Below are 14923 nucleotides of genomic sequence, written 5' to 3' on the forward strand. Positions count from 1 at the left end.
TTTGAGGTCCAATGGAAATGTGAACTACTGACTTAGAGTATACTCCAAATTCTATTTTTTTTTAAAGATTTACTTTATGTATATGAGTATGCTGTCACTGACCCACCAGAAGAGGGCATTGGATCTCATTACAGATGGTTGTGAGCCACCATGTGGTTGCTGAGAATTGAACTCGGGACCTCTGGAAGAACAGCCAGTGCCCTTAGCCTCTGAGCCATCTCTCCAGACCCCCTTTAAATTCTACTTTTAAGGAAAATCATTAGGAAGAACAATCTCACCCCTGGGTGTGGTGGACATTCCTGTAATGGCGGCACTTGAGAGGTTGAAGCTGAAGGATTATGACTTTAAGGCTCGCCTAGGCTATTTAGGGAGACCCTTTCTCACTCCTCCACCCTCAAAGAACAATACTAGGTAAAGTAAGAAATACTGAGTGAATATATGAATTTGTTTTTATTGTAACACTTAGAATATATAGGGAGTAATATGTTGGTGTCCTCCCCAAAAGGTATATTCTAAAATATCTAGCATATTTCGCAATGAAATCTTATCTACACCCCAGGAGAAGGGGTAATAAAACATGAAACTCATTTCACTTAAATGAGTTTCCATCATCAAATATTCCATCTTTTTATGGAAAAAAAAAAACTTGGAGAAAAATCTAGTGAAATTTAAAACTATCCGTGACTTTTGGGTTAAGAGAAAATTTATTATTGCAGTACACTGTTACCAAATAACATTAATAGAGTTAGTTAGTTTTCAAAATCAGTCTTGCATTTGTGCCTCTTCACTGGACTGCTTGGATAAGACACGCCTAGGAGACCTGAATATGTCTCTGAGGGCATTTTCAAAGATTCTCTACCATAAGGAACGGACAATGGCTGGGAGGCAGAGTGAGGCCTGGCTTTCTCTTTGTTTCTTGGTTGCCATTACATGAAGTGCTTGCTCCACTCTGCTGTCTCCATCACCATGATTATTAACACCCACAAGTTCTTTCTAAAACCACGAGCCAAAACAAATCCTTCCTCCCTTAAGTTGATTCTGGCATCTGGACAGAGAAAAAGAAGAGTAATTAAAGCTGCATGCTTCCCGCACGAATGGAATCTCCTGGGTCTTCCTTGTTAAGCACCACCACCACCAAGTGTAGTCACCCAAGCTTCCTTCCCAAGCTCTGCCAAATCCCAGCATTTGGGTTCCTCAGCTTAGATCTTCTCCCTTAATTAGAGTCAAAAGAACAGTGAGTGGTAACAGTTTGTATTTATAGGTGATCAATTAAACCACAAACCAGAATCTAATTTTTCTTGGCAGTTTTGTGACTTAAACTCATTTACGACTGAAATTTGTCTTCAAAGAAATTGACCCTACTCTAATTATACGATAGTCTTTTTCAGTATTTGAGATTTTTTTGAGAGATTATTTTTTTAATTAATTAGGAAAACAATTATATTTTTAATACTTTGACTCCTAAAATTTAAAAAAAAACAATCATTTTATAAGTATCTTGAGCATTCGGTGTAAGTTTTGGGTGTTAACAATATTTTGAGTGATTATTCAAGCAATGCACTATGCACACTGAGCCTGTGAGCCTGCCTGTGAGTTGAAAGTACAGCCCCCTCCCCTTCCACTCATTTACAGTCTACCTAAAGAGGTCCCAGCTATTTATTACAGTGGAAGTGCAAGAAACTTTTTAAAAGGAAAAAAAAATCCAAATGTTACATAATGAAATTTACACTTTCTGGAAATTAAATATTATGTGGTAGAATGATGTCGACAGAAACCGGAATACATTGGGTAAAAAGGGTTTAGCATTTAGTGTGGTGGTGTTTTTCAAATGTAGAAGTATTTCAATTTTGTTTTATTAAAGGAAAAAAATGTATACAAGGGCATAAATCACTGGAAACAGAGCCTAACTGTGTAACAATTAGAGTAGCATGCTTGAGGGTCACATTCTTCTTTTCCATTTTCTATAGTACTCCAACGCGCCTGCCATCAGAGCATGGAAGAAATGATCCCCACTCCAGAGCAGCATGCATACAGGGCAGTGTGCACAGAGCACCAGGCTGTCCTGTTATCTACTACATACGGTTAATTTCATAGGGCTGAAGAAGTCGGGCATGCCCTTAGAGGAGACAGGACCCACACAGCACCTTGCACAGTGCACAGGAAGCACCCACAATCCATCCCTAGTTACGAGCAGTGCATCGACAATCCTAGTCACTTAATCTTTACCTTCTCCAGTTTACAAGTGTGTAGGAAAACTTAACATTGTAAGACTCACCAAATTGGTGTTGAATACAACTAGTTGGTTTGAATTTGTGTTTAATCTATAGTAAATAAGTAGTCTTCATGAACTAAGCAGATGTGACTCTACATCTGCTTTTATGTTACTTGGTGTTCTCCCCCTTGCAACATATTCTTTCTTCTTCTTTCTTTCTTTGTTCTATGCTTACTGTTTGGATTAATATGTGTTGTGGGGAATTTCTTCTCTGGCTCAGTCTAGTTGGTGTTCTCTATGCTCCTTATTCCTTGATAGGCAATCTCTTCTTTAGGCTAGGCAAATTTTCTTCTATAATCTTGTTGAAAGTATTTTCTGTGCGCTGCCCTGGGTTTCTTTTCCTTCTATTTCTATTCCTGATAGATTTGGTCTTTTCATAGTTTTCATAGTGTTTGTTTTCATAGATTTCCTGGATGCTTTGTGCCTGGATTATTTTTAGATTTAACATTTTAATTGACTGAGGTATCCAATTCTCTCTTCTCTTCGATGCCCAACCATGTTCACTGCTGCTCTACTCCTAATAATCAGAAATTAGAAACAATCTAGGTGTCCAGGAATGGATGAATGGATTAAAAAAAAACAGTGATACACATACATAATGGAGTATTATATGGCCATTAAAAATGAAAATTTGTAGGTAAATGAAGAGAGCTAAAAAAAAAAAAAATGTATCCCAAGGTGGGCGATTCAGGACAAATATGGTGTGTACTCACTTGTGTGTGGATGTTAGCTTTTAAGTCTTCAGTAAACAAGCTACAATCTACATAACCACAGTGGTTAGGTACAGAGTAAGTAAGGGCTACGGTGACGGGTGGATCTCCCTAGGAAGGTGAAATACAATAGGTGGTTATAGATGCATGAGACGGGGACTGGACAGGGAGGATCAAACGGGGGGGATAAGGGAGGCATAACAGGGCAGGAGAGCTAAAAACTGTGGGCCATTTGAGTGTTTGGTGTAAACCTAATACATAGAAGCTTCCCAAAAGATATATAATGTATTTGAAAGCAATCTAAATTAATTTGCCTTCTCACAGGACCATATTCTTTGCTTCTTTTTACTTAGCAATGTACCTTGGGTATCCTTTTTAAAAACTCATATGGATGAATCTTGGTTTAAGAGTTTCTTTGTGTATGCAAGTGCTTGGGTGGGTATACTACAGTGCGCTAGTCATGTCTCCCTTTCACCAGAGGCCCCAAGGATCCAACTGAATTCCAGCCACCAGGCTTGGCAGCAGACACCTTTTCTCTGCTAAAGCACCTCTCAAGCTCCGGTATGGACGGCTCATTTTAGTAGTTCCCGAATTCTCCATTCACCTGTAGCTTCTCTGATAAAACATCTATACTGTCTACTTACTAGTTCTTAGAGACAATCTTGCAGAAAAAATCTCTATATTTATCTGTGTCCATCCTTGGCTGTTTAAATAGAGATAGAGTGTGCATTCACCTGTCTTTAAAGGCTTGTCAGTATGCTCCTCAGAACAAAACTGTATGCTCTGTGCACTGTTCTAAGGCAATGTGTTACTGATATACATGAAATAACAGAGAAACTGTAAACAATGAAGAACATGTAATCTAAAGAAATAATCTTCCACTGTTAAAGCACATTTCTCTGTAGCTACCATAAGCAACAAAGTACATGGGTTTGCAGCAGGCAATTCTAGTGTCACCTTCAGTACCTGGGACCACTGTCATCCTGAGCCCATTATTTAATCCTTTTTAAGTCTTAATTTGTATATCTTCCTTGCAAAGTTAGAAATATAAGTGCCTCCCTGATAAGATGTTTATGCAGGTTAGTAGCTGTGGTAGTTTCTAAGAGCCCAGTGAGAACATGGCTTCATGGGTGATCATTTAGGCCACACAGTTGCAATAAAATGTGCTTATTTCTATTTTAAAAACATAACAGCAACACTAAAGGTCTCCAAACACTTGTTTTTATTTTGTATTGAACTTATTTCCTAAGAATAAAAGATCTCCATTGGAAGTTCTCACAATCAGCAGATGCATAAGGCAGAACTGGTATGGACAACTGTAGAGAGAATATTTTATGTGTTGTACGGATGCATCACTTGTCAATTAAAAAGCCTATGGCCTATAGGAAAAGGTGGACTAGAAGGTGGACATCTGGGAGGCAGAAAGAATTCTGGGATAAAGCCAGGCAAGGAAGATTCTCCCAGGAAGAGGTGAGGAAACAGACATATGGTACCTGAGCACAAGTAATCAGCCACATGGCAGAATGTAGATTAGAATAAATGGGATGATTTAAGCTATGGTCTAGTCAGAGAAAAGCCTAGCAATATGGCCAAGGTATCTGTAAATATATATTGAGACTGAGCCTTATTTTTGGGAGCATGGGACGGGGAAGAACGGGCTTAACTTGTACAGATAAATCCTTTTCTGTTCATAAACACCGAGGAAATACAAATCTCCAGTCAGACAGGAAATCGTTGGCTATAAGGGAATTAAGTTGAGAGTCATTGGGTTGTAGTACAGCCATGTCCTTTTCTACCCATGACAAAAGAATTTCCCTGAGAGTGGTTTAGTAAGGATGGCTTGGAGTTTATGCATGGCATTGACTTGAGTGGCTATAAAAAGCAACCAGAAACCACCTAGGCTGCAGCTGATTCCAGGCACTCACATTGGTAAACTCTAAGTGCTCTGATTTCGTAGAGCGGTGAATGTCTCAAATCTGTCTGTGCAGGGAACTGTAATATGTTCAATGTAAGACATCAAAAACACTTAAAATAGAAACTGCCAAGTGTACCTGTAGTTTAAAGGTCACATTTATTAGGAGATTAAGAGGTGCATTATCCATGGACTATAAATAGTGCACAGCTGACACTTCAGTCACAGTCAAGCAGAGATGTAGCCAGCTCCAACCTATTTTGTAGACACTCTTGTTCTTTTGTTCCAAGAAAAGTTTGCACCATAAGACTTGGACTTGGGTTTCGGAACCTTCTTCTCTTCCACATCATAGCTCCATCCTAGATGGAAAACAAAACCAAAACAAACCCCACAGGAACAAAATTAATGAGGATGCTTAAGAAACACAGCAAGCAAGCAGAGGCTAACTCGTATAATTTCATGTTCATTTATCAACAGGAATAAATGTCAACACATCTGAAATATAAATTTAGTAATTTGTTTATTCTCAATCCTGTGTGTGAAAGTCCAAACACTGCCTGGAGATGAGTTGTCATATTTCAAAGTGAAGGAGTAACCTATGATTTAATTTTCTTGCTTAGTTACCAATGGTTATGTATTATATAGAATCAGATTTCCATACATTGCTTAATATGTGACATCTTTAACAGTACAAAGAACTCAATAATATAACTCACCTCGCTGCTCAAAGGCCTAGTGTCTGAACATCTGAAATACTAAAGTTTTCCCTATTCTCCACCCCATCATTTCTCTTGAGAGTCCCAAGTTCTGTCCCCTTACTAACTAAAGAATGATCTTCAGCCTTTATTTAATGGTTATGTGATTAGTTTGAATCATAACCAACTACACAAATATTGAGAGCTGACTAGAAGACAGTTGGACACAAACATCTGGTGGGTTCCTGAGAGGTGTACTTAACTCTCAATTTCAGGAGATTTTAAGGCAAACCAAACTGAGAGCCTTTGGTCAATGTGTTCTGAGTTTGTCTCTTTTCTTCAAATGGCCTTTTGTATGTTTTGTAACTTGGGAGACTGACCTTACTTGTAGAGCATTTCTGTTTTGAGTGCCCTTGAGTGGCCTCTAGTGTTTAGGGCACACTCCAATCAACACTCCTCCTCATGTTTCCTTAAGTTAAACAAGTCTTACGACTCTAATTTTTCTTTATGGACTCCACTTTCCCACCATTGTTTTTCAAATAACTCATCTTCATGCATGCTTCTTAATTGTGTAATTTTTTAAAATTTAAATATTTTTACAAGACTTTAAAAAAATTCCTGACAATCAAGTCTATGCCACAGTGCTCACTCGAGCATGTTACAACCATGGAGGAAGAACCAAGAAGTCTTCTAATGTGGATTCTAAGTCTTGTTGTGGCAGTCACTGGTTAGGTCACTCGAGAATTCTGATATTCTTTTGCCAACTGGTAGATGAGAGCATGCTTTCTCATCCCCTCCACCTGCCAAGACAGACTTTCCAGTTTAATAATGATGTCCTGAAAGGAAATGAAGACCTGCAAATACTATGGATTCTAACTGCTTACCTTCTATTAGAACACAAGCACAGCTCTATTATCTGTTCTGGTTATAGACTTTCAAAATGCTGTGAGGGTCAGTGCCATGAGAGAAGAATAGACTATTTAGACACAGAAATGAAAAAACTGGTTTAGTTTTTCTCATGGGAACTCTAAGGTCGATTATATTTGCTATCAATGGTTATAACAATGCAGAAGAGACCTGTAGTTTGGCTATGATCTCTCCAAATGCTCTACCATAGTCACACATGATTATAAGGAGAAACTGTCTCCCCTCACATTTTCCTGTGGAAACCAGCTTTGTCCCTAAAGCTGAACAAACAACTGAACTTGTCTGACAGAGAGCAGCGGGGTTTTAAGATGGCTGATGGCAGTCACAGCAGCCAATGAAAGTAAAGGAAGACTTGTGTAACTTTGGCTGTCCCATCACAGCTGCTCTGTTCTGGGACATTATTAAGGCAGAACTCATAACGAAAACAACCCTTGAGAAGATTTTGAACATGTACTCAATGATGGGTAAATTATATGAATTACACATACTACACACACTTCTGCTTTTTCATTTCTCATCTGAAACTCCTAAAAGAGAAGAATTGTGCATGAAATATAGAGCAACAAAATTTATTAGTAAAATATTCACAACATATAAATTTTTCCTTTTTCAACCTAAAGGTATGGTTTTTTCTTGTTTGTTTTTCTTTTCTTTTTTTTTTAAACCAAATAATCCAAACTGTATCTGAGATGAAACAGTACACTGTCTGTAGACTGCTTATATAAAGCTAAGGTGCATGCTATGGCTATGGTCCCATATGTCGTCTTATTGAGTCATTCAAAATCAGGCCTTGTTTTTTCCAGCTGTGCAACACAAAGATCAAAGCAACTGAGTCCAAGGCATTGCCCAGGGATGGAGTAAGCTCCCGGGTCCGCCATCCCTTCCCACTGTGGAGTAGCCATATGGCACAGATTAGCCACAAATCCACCCACCAGCACCTACATGATGAGAGGAGCTGACTTTGCTGTCTCACACAGTAGAATGCTTTCACAAAAGTATTTTGTAAGAGAAGTACAAATGCAAATGCTTAGTAAGCTTAAAATGTGATCTTTAATGTCTAATAATAAATTTCTTTTTCAAAAAGCAGGCCATCTTACTTTGTAAATCTTTATGCTGTGGCTGGATTGCTCTATTTCCGATGCAATGATGGTCAGTCTTTTCACATATGCACATATACACACAAGCATGCATATACATGTTCACATACACATACACGCATGCCCTTGAAAGCAAGCTAGCTCACAATGGTTGGCTTATTATGCCTTTCATGCGAGATGAAGAAAAGTCTATTGTTTTGATTTACAGAGCCATTTCATTTATGTCTCTGTAACAGACACACAGGCACATTCATTAGTTCTTTTACTGCTTATGGCAAAACTTCCTTCCTTACTCTTGAGGTCCTGGGAAAGGCTCTTCTCCATTGATAGCATAATCCAAAACTCTGACGTTACTTAGTGTGGAAGTGAACAGTTTAATACTTTGTGCTGGAACACGTAAACACCGCAGCATGTGACACAACAGGAAGACCCTGCTCCCACCTCTAGGGATCAGAACAAGCAAGTCTTTGAGACACAAAGGGAGGCACATTGGCAGTTATGGACGATTTCGAGATGCTTCACCAGAGTGTAGTCTGGCATTGCCACACCTCGTGCAAGGCAAGGCAGACACCTAACACTTAAAAAGAGGAAAGGCGGAAAGCTTGCCTGGAAGTTCACTTTAAACAACGCATTTTGAAATGATTTTAACTATCTTAGATATTCTTTTAGGAACCGTTATGGAAGTGACTCAGGCTGTGGATAAACTGGTGACCAATCCTTCCTTGGACTGTCAATAAGCAAACAGAGGCACACACAGCATTTGGAGATTCATTAGAATAACAAACACCCTACACCCACTAGAGCTTGGCACCTTGCAAAACACCATCATCCTCTGATGCAACAGTCAATGGTCTCTTTCAACTAATTTTTCAAACAATATTCTGCCATAGAGATTAGCATTATTTCCAAAACATTAATTGGAAACATTCTATTTGGAATTTGCCATAAAGCAAAGCAAGAAATCAACCAAGTGACTTTTGTGCTTCAAGAGTACAGTTGAAAATCGGTTTAGAAATTTAGAACACATTTCTTTTTAATTCCTTGAGAAGATATATATGCAAATATCTAAAACTCATGACCAGAAATTTTGTGGAAATTAATCTGGGGCAATGGACTATGCAGAGGAATTCCCACAGTCCTACTTAACTCATAAAATACGTGGAACCCCAGCAAACCATGACACAGAAAGAAGCCTACTTTAAGAAAAGTGATTCCAGAGTTCTACAGGCGTCTAAGGAATAATCCCTTGTGACCTGAACCGCCAAAAATCTCTCAAGCAAGGATTAGCAATAAGGAGCTAAATAGAAACCACCACCACCACCACCACCACCCTAGGCAGGCTGTTGGTACCAGTAATACTCACCTGTGGATCCACTGACTTACAAATTCATTTGTGGCCTCTAAGTCTATGCATCCATCCTCATGCGATCACTTATAATGTACACAGAGGGAAGCAGACATTGAGTCTCCTCGTGACTGAGGTCAAGCGACGCACCCTCCCTGTCTTCTTGGTTCAGCCCTCAAACTCCAGACAAGAGTCCTCTTCAAGGACTATTTACAGCCACAAGTCTTATTTCTTGTGAGTGGTTTCACTGACTAAAATACTTCCTGGGCATGGTGCTAGAAGACTATGATGTGACAAGATGTGTGCTAGATAAGCTTTGTTCAGGTATGAGTTGGCATGTTTATAAGACCACTGTAGATGAATCAATACATTATTAAATAAAGTGTATTTAGAAGGAGTTACAAACAGATTAGTGTTATCAATTGATGAAAGGATCTGACCAGAGGCTTGAATGAACTCGCCTCCTTTTTCCTAGAACAAGTATTCAGTGTTTGCTACTTCAGAGTTCTGCTGTCAGAGAACATGACTATTACCCATAAAGTGGATGGCCACAGTGACAGGCACATAATTCTGTCCTATCCCCCACCGACTCACCTTCTTCTAGAGATAACAATTTTGTCTCTATTTGAAATTTATCTCAATGTCTCTTTACCCCACGTAAGTTCATGATGTCTTTATTAGGACTAAAAAACAAAACCAAGCACCCCCAAAGGGCAAATCCACTGACATGGTCCAAAACGACAACCTTGGCTCAGCTCATATGGGGCTGTAGGACTGCAAGTGCATACTCTGAGCACTCCTCAGGACTCTGGGGTGGGGTGGGGGTGGGGTGGGGGTTGTTTCTGTCAGGAAGAGACACTTCCCTATCCCCCTCCTGTAACTGAAGAGACATCTGGTTCTCTAATGAGTTTCCCTATGGTGCATACCAAAGGCAATGCTAGCCTCGGAACCCCTCAGATCCCTTTTCACGTGTTCTTGTTATGCATATCAAAGCACATGCTAGCCTCCTGGCCCTTCTTGCTGTCCCCCACCCTCCACCCCCAGGCTGTTCCAGATTACAGCTCACTTCTCACTCTATAATATATAAGGTCCCCCCACTTATTCTTTCTTATTATTCTCTGCTATTCTTCTCACAGAAAACCCTGGACATGACCAGTCTGTATTTTCTTACTGATGTGGACACTTACAGGTGCCCCTGGATATGTTCTCTCTCTTATCCACAATAAAAACCTTTCTCCTGACCATGAAGTAGCCATTTTGGCAGTGTCTTTACTGTGCCCCTGCTTAGACTCTTGACTTGTTTTCTGTGCTGAGTATAATATCTGCCTGGCTTCTTTGTATCCCATGTAAAATAAATTCTTTAATATATGTGTTCATTTTAGTTAAAAGCCAAATACGAGAGAGCCAGGGAATACAGAGTAAGTCTATTAAAAATTCAAGTTCCAGTTTGCTAACTGTTAAGTTTTACAGTAAGAGAACAAAGTTTTAAATTGAGTCCCTTTTAAAATACATAGGTGGGAACATTAGGTAGGCAGGTAAAAACAAGGGTTCTCCTTAGTTACTTAGACCTCAGATGCTGACTGTTTTCTGCTAATGTATTAAAAGGTTAAGTCATAAGGTGGACAAGTATTGTTAAGGAAACCCTGAGGGCTGGAATTAGGCCCCGAGCCATGGGCTCTGAGCCACAGGCTCTGCTCTTCACCCCATCACTGATACTTTTATGGTCTCTTCCATTCACACTATACACAGCAGACAGAAAGAAAGGCTTTTCTGCACCAGAGACATGCTAGTGGAGCTGGTCATGTAGAATTTATAACCTCTGTTCTAAATTTTCAGAGATAAATTCATAAACATTAAATTGTGAAGCTTTATTAGCTGATATGAATGAGCTATCTTCATTTATTAGGATCATCAAATAGGCAAGTCTAAGAGCAAGTCACAACATTTGTGGCAAACTTAAAATTAGAAACGTGGAGTTCTTGAGCACAGGCACACACTTCTGTGGTAGGGATGTATGCCTATCTGTAGTTGGCGAATCTGCTGGATGTCTTATGAAGACTTCTAGTCTATTTGAATGTGTTCTTTCTCAAGATACACAAATTAACCAATCAAATAAACCAGCATTACTTCAAATTAATGTTTACAGTTATGAGAATGTGAAAGCGTCTTTTAACTGGGATGATTATTCCCTCCAGTCACTTTATTTAAAAAGTAGTTATCCAAAATTATTATTAAAACCTTAAGTGGCAGGCTTGCCACCAAGCCTATTGACCTGAGTACTTGAGATGATCCCTGAAATACTCATGTCGGAAGGAGCAAACCAATTCTTTCAAGTTATTCTCTGACCTACACACACACACACACACACACACACACACACACACACACACACACACACAAAGGCCTTCAAGCTGAAATGACATTAATGAATATCTAGATTTTTACTAAGTGAGGTGGTTTACTGAGCTATTAATTATGACAAGGTTGAGAGAACATTAATCCAAATATGACATTTGAGTATTTAATAATGAAAGAGCAATAGCAGAAAGGCTAGTCTGATTTCTGGCTCTTGTCTTCTGAAGCTATAAAGAACTGTCTATCCTCCTTTTAAAATAGAATACAAGACCCCCATGGGTCCTACATCCAGAAAAAAAGAAATGCCATTGAGTAGCAGATGGAACAAACTGAACCGACAGACCTAGAGAATTCCTAAGTCACACCATTCTCTGTCCAATCATGGCTCAGTACAAATATGTATCATTTCATCAAATTTAGCCCTTTTGGGGTGGGATAGAGTCACATCTATCCCAGGATGCTGTTAAATTCATCACATAACAGGATGATCATGAGCTTTTGATCCTCCTGCCTCAACCTCCCAAGTGCTGGGAACACAGGGGCGAGCCACCACATTCAGTTCACAACTGCCTACTTGTTCCTTTGTGACTTTATAATCAAAGCAACTCTAGTGAAAAGATAATTGATGCAATAATGAGAAAGGTTAAACATTTTTATGTAAACAATGAAAAAGCTTTGTGAGCAACATGATAGGGTGTGACTTATTTATCAAGAGGAAAGAGAATATGTCATGAAGTAAAGACTTAAATACAGAAATCTGGCTTCCTTGGGTTATGGCATATGAAAACATTAAGTCTGAGGAAAAAAAACTATAAAACATGTAGAAATCTTAGCAAAGTTTGCTTCATGTTTCTGGGCTCAAGTCCTAAGTTACTGCTTTCATGTACAATATACAGGCTATCTTTCTAGTACCCGACTTCCTTCCGTGGCAAACATTCTGGTTTATCACAATGACTTGAAAAGCTTTTTGCTGACTTCAAGTTCTTGGTCACTAGTGCAAGAGTTGAGGATTTACAGCTCTGCTAGCCTCTCCACTAATTTTTTATGTACTTTGACTTTGAAATGAGCAGCCAATTTTAACTCTTTAGGCAACTATGATCGTATTCCAAGCTTTCCTGTTGCTTGGGTTATCACTTTTTTGGTGCAAACCCAGGGTTTTTCTATGCTTGGGTATGTGCTGCTACAGCTAAGCTACAATTCTTGACCTTCAACTTTTATTTTTGCCATTCCAAAATGAAATCCTAAACAAAACCAAAGCAAACACACAACTCTCCGGCTCCACAGGTGAGCTCATTTAAAATCAGAATCTTTCCCAACAAAAAGGGAAGTCTGAAATACCTTCATTCATTTGGCATGTAACTCCTGAAAAGCTGCTTTGGAAGAGATGTTAAGTCAAGAGCTGCTTAGCCACTCTGATTTAAATTGATGGATAAAAAGGTTATCAAAACAAGCAAGTCTGTTGTATTCCAGTCTAGGAGTAATGATTGGGTTCATTTTCTCTGCCAATGAAGAATTAAAAGGTAGAAAAATCTCAAGCACAACAGGTAACAGGAAAGAAATCTTAGACAGGAGCAGACAGAATCAGCAAGTGAAGACAGGTATTTATGGGGTGAGGACATGCAAGCTCGCTCGCAGCAGACTCTCCCAAATGTGGGGGCTTGGGTGGTGGGTTTGGGAAGCCAAAAATCAAATCTCTTTTCCAGGGCTGGGGTTTTAAATATCTGAAGAGGTTTTCTCCCCTCCCCTAAGCTAGGGTTGGCTGGTTTGAAGACAGACAGATTTGTTGATTGGCCCACAACTGTTGTATAACTTGTCCTGATCTGACCTCTAACTTGTTGGGCCGGTCCACTATCAGGATCTGCTGGCAGGAGAGATGCGGAAAAACCTCCAAGGCCTTTGCTTTAAGATTCTAGGCTTTTGTTAGGTTAGGAGGATGAGGAAGAAGCCAGCCATCTTGGAAGTTCACTATCTTTTCTACCTGAGCGTGGCTCCTCTCCTTATCTGCTTGCCTCCCAGGGGCTGTCTTCTTCCTATCCCTCAACTGCATAAAACATTAAGTCCCTGGGGATTTGTTAAGGGCCACCAGCTCCATTTCTGTCTATCAAAGTCTGTGTTCTGCTTTGCTTAACAGCAGAAAACTTAAAAAAAAAATTCACTTCTTAGTTTAGATTTCACTATCTTCTAGGTCAACCAACATTACTTTGGAAACCTACAGTCATTTCTCTGACACCAAACTTGCTGCATTCCTTCACGTGCTGTCCTTCTGTAACCGCAGTGCTTCTGATACCCTTGTCTCTACCCAGAGGTTCCTGGAGCAGGGAGACCCTGCCCTGTAGTGCAGGGCTTGAACTGAAGGAAAGGCGCTCACAGACCATATCCTTCCACCTGCTCCCCTCCCTGCCCCAAAAGGCAGGACACAGAGCCCAGTTGTTGGTCATAGTGTTGCACACATGTAATTCAAGCACATACATGCCTGAGACAGGAGGATCACTGTGAGCTCTATTAAAACCCAGGCTATAAAAAAAAGTTTTAAGCCATCCCGTGCTACATAAAACCCCATCTCAAACAAAAACAAAACAAAGAATAAAACAAAAGAAAAACCTGTAACAGTTTTCCCCCTTAAGTGTAATCTGCTTTGACTTTTGACTTCCTTCTGTTGGGTGAACAAAAGCTCACATAATCGCTTCTCTAATGAAAATATTCTGTGGAGCACCCTGAACCCCTGGCACCCACACTGCACTCAGTAGAAAGGTCTCTCTTAATTCCCTCTGTTTCTTCCTGCTTCCATCTCCATCTTCAAAGGTAGGTTTTCTCCACCTACAGACCCACCATGAACACAAAGCATTTCACAGCTTGTTTGGTTCTCTTATTCCAGAGGAAAACCTTCCTTCATTTTGAGAATTTCAAAGACTTTTACAGCTAACAACAATGGGGAAAACACAGGGGGGTAAAATGCCATACCAGAGAAAAGTCACAAAGTTCCAAATCAGATCAAACGAGAGAAAAGCCAATTCTGGTTTTGATTAGCATGTAAATGGTAGTAGATTTTAGGCCAGAGCCATCCGGGTTTTCCACAGCTGTCTCCCACTTCCTCGCTCCATGAGGTAGCTTCCTCCTCCAGCCTAGCTTTCACTGAGCACAAGGATGGGTGAGGAAGGCTGGTCTTTGCAGCCCACTAAGAGCTGAAGGAAGGTTTATCTGCATTTCAGAGGAGGCCCCAGCCTCTTCCCAACTTGTAGAGTTCCTTTGGGACACACGCAGAGCTAGAGGTATATAGGAGGTGGCAGTAAAGCCAAAAGACAATGGGGGGGGGGGATCTTTGTATTTTCTCCACTTTGACTGTAAATTTTGGGATTAGGAGAGCTGGAGGTGTGAAGGATGAGCAGTGGGCAGAGGGGGCTGAGAAAGTGCCATTCAGCCCTCACTTCTCAACCATCCAAATGTAGGAGCCAGCCTTCCAGTACAAGTGAGGCCCGGCAGGAGAGAGAGGTGACACCTGAGGAGTTAGCAACTGGATGGAGGATGGAAACTTCTTTTAGTGTCAGGAGAGAGCATTCTGAGGGAAATACAAAGACCTGAATACTACTTTTGTTTGGTTAAATTAATATAG

At 40.0% G+C, this 14923-nt stretch overlaps 1 protein-coding gene across 1 annotated transcript in view; it reads right to left on the bottom strand.

Annotated features, from left to right (window-relative positions):
- Positions 1-4181: 4181 nt before the first annotated feature.
- Ndufs4 (NADH:ubiquinone oxidoreductase core subunit S4) overlaps positions 4182-14923 on the bottom strand; it is a 100300-nt gene continuing 89558 nt past the window's right edge. The window contains exon 5 of the mRNA NM_010887.2: positions 4182-5253. Coding sequence (NP_035017.2) covers positions 5150-5253 — 104 coding nt within the window. The 3' untranslated portion in view covers positions 4182-5149. The remainder of the gene's footprint in view (positions 5254-14923) is intronic.

This window comes from Mus musculus, chromosome 13, assembly GCF_000001635.26.
Source record: "Mus musculus strain C57BL/6J chromosome 13, GRCm38.p6 C57BL/6J".
NCBI classification, from domain to species: Eukaryota; Metazoa; Chordata; class Mammalia; order Rodentia; family Muridae; genus Mus; species Mus musculus.